This window comes from Sphaerodactylus townsendi, linkage group LG03 (assembly GCF_021028975.2).
Source record: "Sphaerodactylus townsendi isolate TG3544 linkage group LG03, MPM_Stown_v2.3, whole genome shotgun sequence".
Classification (NCBI taxonomy): Eukaryota; Metazoa; Chordata; class Lepidosauria; order Squamata; family Sphaerodactylidae; genus Sphaerodactylus; species Sphaerodactylus townsendi.
Genome location: NC_059427.1, coordinates 142904196 through 142910405, shown reverse-complemented (window position 1 = coordinate 142910405; position 6210 = coordinate 142904196). Strand labels below are relative to the sequence as shown.

At 50.9% G+C, this 6210-nt stretch overlaps 1 protein-coding gene across 1 annotated transcript; it reads right to left on the bottom strand.

Moving 5' to 3' along the window:
* Positions 1–3003: 3003 nt before the first annotated feature.
* On the bottom strand, positions 3004–4831 carry YJU2B (YJU2 splicing factor homolog B; the record flags this gene model as incomplete). Its single annotated transcript, XM_048487444.1, has 1 exon — positions 3004–4831. A coding segment is annotated over one exon (456 nt), but the record flags the coding sequence as incomplete, so codon positions are not given.
* Positions 4832–6210: the final 1379 nt, after the last annotated feature.

Sequence of the window (6210 nt, the reverse complement as noted above, 5' to 3'; positions counted from 1 at the left end):
GAGTGATGACCCAGCAAGAAGCAACAGTTCCTGATGTTCAAAGGAAAGCACCTTGTCTTTTCCCCCCAGGGTGCATTTTTCCAGCAGCTGGCCCAGGATTGCCCACCTGGTCCGTCCGCATCCTCACAAGCAGGAGAGGACATGACTGCGATTGATACTCTGAATAGTCCTACAAATCATGGGCAGGACTCCTGGGTGATGTGCTTAACATTCATGTGAATCTCAGCTGCTGCAGCTCTTGTCTCGCCTGATACACAGAACCACAAAGCTGTACAGCCTTCTGGGAGCAGCGGTGGCGTAGTGGCTAAGAGCAGGTGCACTCTGATCTGGAGGAACCGGGTTTGATTCCCAGCTCTGCTGCCTGAGCTGTGGAGGCTTATCTGGGGGATTCAGATTAGCCTGCGCACTCCCATACACACCAGCTGGGTGACCTTGGGCTAGTCACAGCTTTTCGGAGCTCTCTCAGCCCCATCCACTTCACAGGGTGTTTGTTGTGAGGGGGGAAGGGCAAGGAGATTGCAAGCCCCTTTGAGTCTCCTCGCAGGAGAGAAAGGGGGGATATAAATCCAAACTCTTCTTCTGTTTCCATTCAGCCTGCAAATCCTCCATCACACCTAGTGGCTCTAGACCAGATTGCTGGCCCAGCTGAATGCAGGATGCGGTACAGGTGGTGCCGGAGGACAAAATGAGCCGTAGAGCTAGCCACCCCTACCCACCCCACCAGTCAGATCTTCTGAATGAAGAGCAAACGGTGGTGGTGAAAGGTGCAGAGGCGTACCACCCGGAGAGACATGTGGGATCACATGTCCCCGGGCGCCCCAGACATGGGGAGGGGGGGTTGTCACATGGGGGGGTGCAAAATCACGCCCCATGCCCACACGCCCCTCTCGTCCCAGCAGCTGCTCAGGCGGGCAGTAACTGGCAGCATCCCTCCAGAGTGCGCAGGGCTGGCGAGGAGCTCCAGGGCGCAGCATGGGATAGGACCGGTGGATCTCTGCCTTCCTCGGCAGCGGGATCTCAGGGCATCTACTGCGCCTGCAGGCTGCCTCGGCCAAACACCCCGCTGGCAGGACGCCTAGAAGGAGATGGTCACAAGCCAACATTTCAGAACAACCTCTGCCAATGGGCAACAAGCTTCTAAAAGTTGGAGCAGGCGGCTGCTATCACTTTTAGGATTTTTATTCCATTTTGCTTACTTTTGATGCATTTAAATAGGAAACTTTATTCTGTCTATATACTGCCCCTTAGCTAAGACGTAAATGGAAAGAGCAGGCTAAGAAGTTTGGATTTTAATTGCATCAAATGCAGACTTTGCTCCATCCATCGCTGCATTTTCCAGGGGTGCAACAGAGATATTGTCAAAGGGGGGTACTGCAGAATTCAATGCACCACAACTCCCCTCACCCCCCCTTTTTAAAAAGGTATTCTCTTCTGGTCTTCCCAGCAGGGAATTAAACTCAAAAGACAGGCTGCATTCGGACATCTGAACAAGTTCCCGTTAAATCAAAGATTCGTGCACAAACATGGCTTATTGTCGTGCTTCCTTTATTAGGAAGTCTTGGTATGTCCAGGGCAAACAGGCCCTCATCAGTCTCCCTGGCACATAATGGGGAACAGGCAAGAAGACTCTCTGATCATGTACCTCTCTATTCTGCATTGGTGAGACCTCACCTGGAATATTGTGTACAGTTCTGGGCACCGCAATTCAAGAAGGATATTGACAAGCTGGGACGGGCCCAGAGGAGGGCAGCCAAAATGGTAAAAGGTGTGGAATCCACGCCCTACGAGGAAAGACTTAGGGAGCTGGGGATGTTTAGTCTGGTGAAGAGAAGGTTAAGAGGTGACATGATAGCCATGTTTAGATATATCATGTCTAGATATCTGAAGGGATGTCGTGTTGGTGAGGGAAAAAACTTGTTTTCTGCTGCTCCAGAGACTAGGTCCGGGAATAATGGGTTCAAGGTGAAGGAAAAGAGATTCCACCCAAACATCAGGAAGAGCTTCCTGGCAGTAAGGGCTGTTGGACAGTGGAATGCACTCCCTCGCAGTGTGGTGGAGTCTCCTCCTTTGGAGGTTTTTAAAAAGAGCTGGATGGCCATCTGACAGGAGTGCTTTGATTGTGTGTTCCTGCAGGGCAGGGGGTTGGACTTGATGGCCCTCTCTTCCAACTCTATGATTCTATGTTCCATGCAAGAACAAAAATCGAAGGAGGGCTCCGTGGTAGAGAGCATCTGCTTGACAATGCTCTCTTGGTTCCATCCCGATACCTCCAGTTCCAAAGATCCAGGCAGTAGGTGATGTGACCCTGTCACCCTGATGGACCAAAGGTCTGATAAGGCATCCTCACATGTTCATGTGTTGTTGTTGTTGTTGTTTATTAAGCTTCTATACCGCTCTCCCCCGAAGGGCTCAGGGCGGTGTACAACACCGATATATAAGTAGAGCACAAATATAAATACAAACCAGTTTTAAAACATAGCCTAATTTGTAAACATATCTAAAACCGGATGGCAATTTAATTACAGTAAAAATCTGAAACTCGGGAGGGAAGTAAAAAGGTGGGAAAGGATGCACGTGGGAATACGGCAACAAGTCATGTTTGCATGCAAACTTGGCTTCGTTGGAGTTTGCTGTGGCACAGCTACGTCACGTGGAAATAATTGATTTCCCGGTGAAGGCTGCGCCCCCATGCAGTTATTTATTTATTTATTTTGTTAATTCATTTGTACCCCACCTTTCTGCCCAGTGAGGACCCGAGGTGGCTTTTATCATTCTCTCCTCCACTTTATCATCACAACAACTCTGCGAGGTAGGCTAGGCTAAGAGAATGTGGCTGGCCTAATGTTACCCAGCGAGCTCCTGGTGCAGGATTCAAACAGCGAGCTCCTGGTGCAGGATTCTTAGGTACTTGAGAGTGACTTGACAGTAAATCTGACAAAATTCAGCAGAGTTTACTGATGGCTAAGTATGCATTAGGGTCAAAAATACAACGTTCAGAGGCAATCGTGGTAGAACCAGGGTTGCGTTTATTCCACGCTGAAAGAATAATTCCACATCTGGGCAATCCACATTCTGCCTCGTGGGAAACTGAATTCTGCCACCTGTGATTCTGAATGAGCAACGGTTCAATGTTTGTTCTGCCATGTTGATGACGTGCCTGTCATGTATCAGGCTGAGGGAGGGGCCCGCAAGTTTCCCATCCCGTTTCTTAGCCCTGCTCTTGTCCGCCTTAAACTGGCCCAAAGAACAGCCGAACCCTTCAGTTCCCATCAAGGACAGTCTCCCATCCGCAGGACAGTTCTGGCATTTGCTCTGGCTCCGTTCTAAATTGCTGGAACGGCTTGGGGGGCAACAGCAAACAAACAGCTCTGCTGCTCATGGAGAGGGGAAGATCTTGGAGGGGGGGGCACTTAAGCCCTGCCCGCCCACCCCACTGGCTTCTGCAGCTCCAGCATGTTTTGCTTACACACTTCCATTCAGATCTTCACAGCCAGAAAAGACAGGAGCTTTTTGCTTAAATGAAAGCAATAATCTGTAACCAACTCCTTCAGACTCATGGCATCCTAGTATAGGGCATTATAGTATCATATAAGGCATTAACTGGGGGGGGGGGTGCCTCCGCAATCAGTAGAGACTCTACACTGTAGAGTTGCACCCCCTCCCAATTGCCCACAAATCCCAGCCTTCCTTCCCTGATTAACAAAACTGCAAAACAGCATGAAAACTAATAATCCTTCCTGAACGACAGAACAGGTTACCAAGCGGGCAAAGTTTTAAAAAACCTAGGCAGTACAGGACAACTCGGGAGGGGGTCAGGATCTTGCTTTCTCTCTCATGCGTGCCTGGCCTTCAGATGTTCCGTGACCTGGTGGACAAACATGGAGTGGGCATTTCACCAGCCGCCCGTGCAAATCTACGTACCCCTCTCCACGCAGCAAAATCTGGCCTTTCTCGTTATTAGGGAAGGTCTAACATCTTGCAGCAAACAACTCAGGTTACAGAATCCCTTGGCTTTGGTTCTCCCTTCCCCCTGCAAACTCAGACCTGTGGCTTTGTGCGGCGGGGTGGGCTCTGTGTGCGAAGCTCTCGGATTCTCAGCAAGGAGGGATTCTGGCACCAGAGAAAGCACGGAAGGGGTCCTGCTTCAATGGCAGCCCCAGAGGCACAAACCGCTCAAGGAAAAGGAACAGACGGTATCTCTCAAGAACATATTTGTACATGTGTGTGCCTCCACACAGAGAGAGTCTTTTATTCAGGCATCCAGCTGGCCAGCCCTGCAGCTGCCAACAGGAGAGCCTCTCACCGCTTCAGAAGACGCAGCCACTGGAACACCTGTTCCAGTCACCTCTGAAGAAGAGCCGCCGGACTCCGCAGCTCACAGTTCAGCATCGGCATCGGACGAAGAGTCTGAATAATCTGCAACTAGCGAGGCGGCCGAACTGCACGAAGCATTTCCTTCGGCTGTTTGGGAGCCGCCGTCTGCCACCGCTGGGGCGTCAAGGGGCGCGCTGTCCCGGCCCTGTCGGTCCTCCGCCGCCACCTCTTCCGTGGAAGCTCCAGGCCCGTCTCGGGATTTCCGACGCAGGACTCCAAGGCTTGTCATATCTATGGGTGACTTGCCGGCCGGGGATTTCCCAGACAGGCCCAGCTTTCTCAGGGTGTCGTTAGATTTGGTGCCGGAGGCCGGAGGCGATGAGAACCAGGGGCGGTCAGCAATTGCGCTGCGCTTCTGCTTCTGCTTGTCTTCGTAGGCTGGAAGGTGAAAGGGGGAGCCGAAGTTAGTGGGGGGGTGGGGGGATACACCAGTCCTCACATTTGCTTCCAGGCTCAATTAAAGGTGCTGGTATTGACTTTTAAAGCCCTGAATGGCTTGGGACCAACATACTTCCCAGACTGCATCTTCTCACCTGAACCTACCTGCATACCCTTGGTTATCTTTGGAGGCCCTGCTTTGAAGAAGAGGAGGAGGAGGAGGAGGAGAGAAGAAGAAAAAGAAAAAGGGGAGGAGTTTGGATTTATATCCCCCCTTTCTCTCCTGTAAGGAGACCCAAAGGGGCTTACAATCTCCTTTCCCTCCCCCACCCCACAAAACAAACACCCTGTGAGGTGGGTGGGGCTGAGAGAGCTCCGAAGAACTGTGACTAGCCCAAGGTCACCCAGTTGGCACGTGTTGAAAGTGCACATGCTAATCTGGTTCACCAGAGAAGCCTCCACAGCTCAAGTGGCATAGTGGGGAATCAAACCCGGTTCTCCAGATTAGAGTGCACCTGCTCTTAACCACTACACCATGCTGGCTCTCTTGATCAACCCCACAATCTGAAGCTAGATGGATGGCAACCCTCTCAGTCATGGCCCCAAAACTTTGGAACTCCTTCCCCAGGGACACTCGGCTGGATCCCCCTGTCCAGTGTCTTCTAACAGCAGGGGGGGTTTTGTTTCGTATTTGTTTTGTCTGGCATACCCCCAGTAATTATTTTTGACTCTTTTCCTGATATTGTTTGATGATGTTTTCACTGGATTATTTCATTGATATAATTTGGGGTTTTTTATTGCTCAGATGTTTTAATGCTTTTTCATGCTTGCTGACTTATGGGCCCTGATTGGATGGAAAGTGTTTTATTGATTGATTGATTGATTGATTGATTGGACTTTTATACCGCCCCATCCCCAAGGGGCTCTGGGCGGTGTACAGCATAAAATGAGATTAAAATAAATTACTAAAACCTTTAAAACAGCAATAACAATAATAGAGGCGTCCGCCAACCCCACTTTTAAAATTCTCCCCGGGAGACGGAGTGCGGCGAGTCCCATTAGATGATAGGCCCAGATGAAAGAGCCAACTGGGGGAGGGGGGGCACTATTTCAGCGGCTGGTTCCTCCAAAGGCCCGGTGGAACAACTCCGTTTTACAGGCCCTGCGGAACTTGTTGAAGTCCCGCAGAGCCCGAACAGCCAGAGGAAGGGTGTTCCACCAGGCCGGGGCCAGAGCCATAAAGGCCCTGGCCCACGTGGAGGCCAGTCGCATCATTGAGGGGCCAGGGACCACTAATAAATTGGCCTCCACTGAACGGAGAGGCCGTGCAGGGACATATGGGGTGATGCGGCCTCTAAGATACAAGGGTCCCAGGCCGCGTAATACATATATAAAATGACCAAATCAAACACTGCATGGTTAGGTTTACTGACATAACGTGAAACCCTGATTCATTTT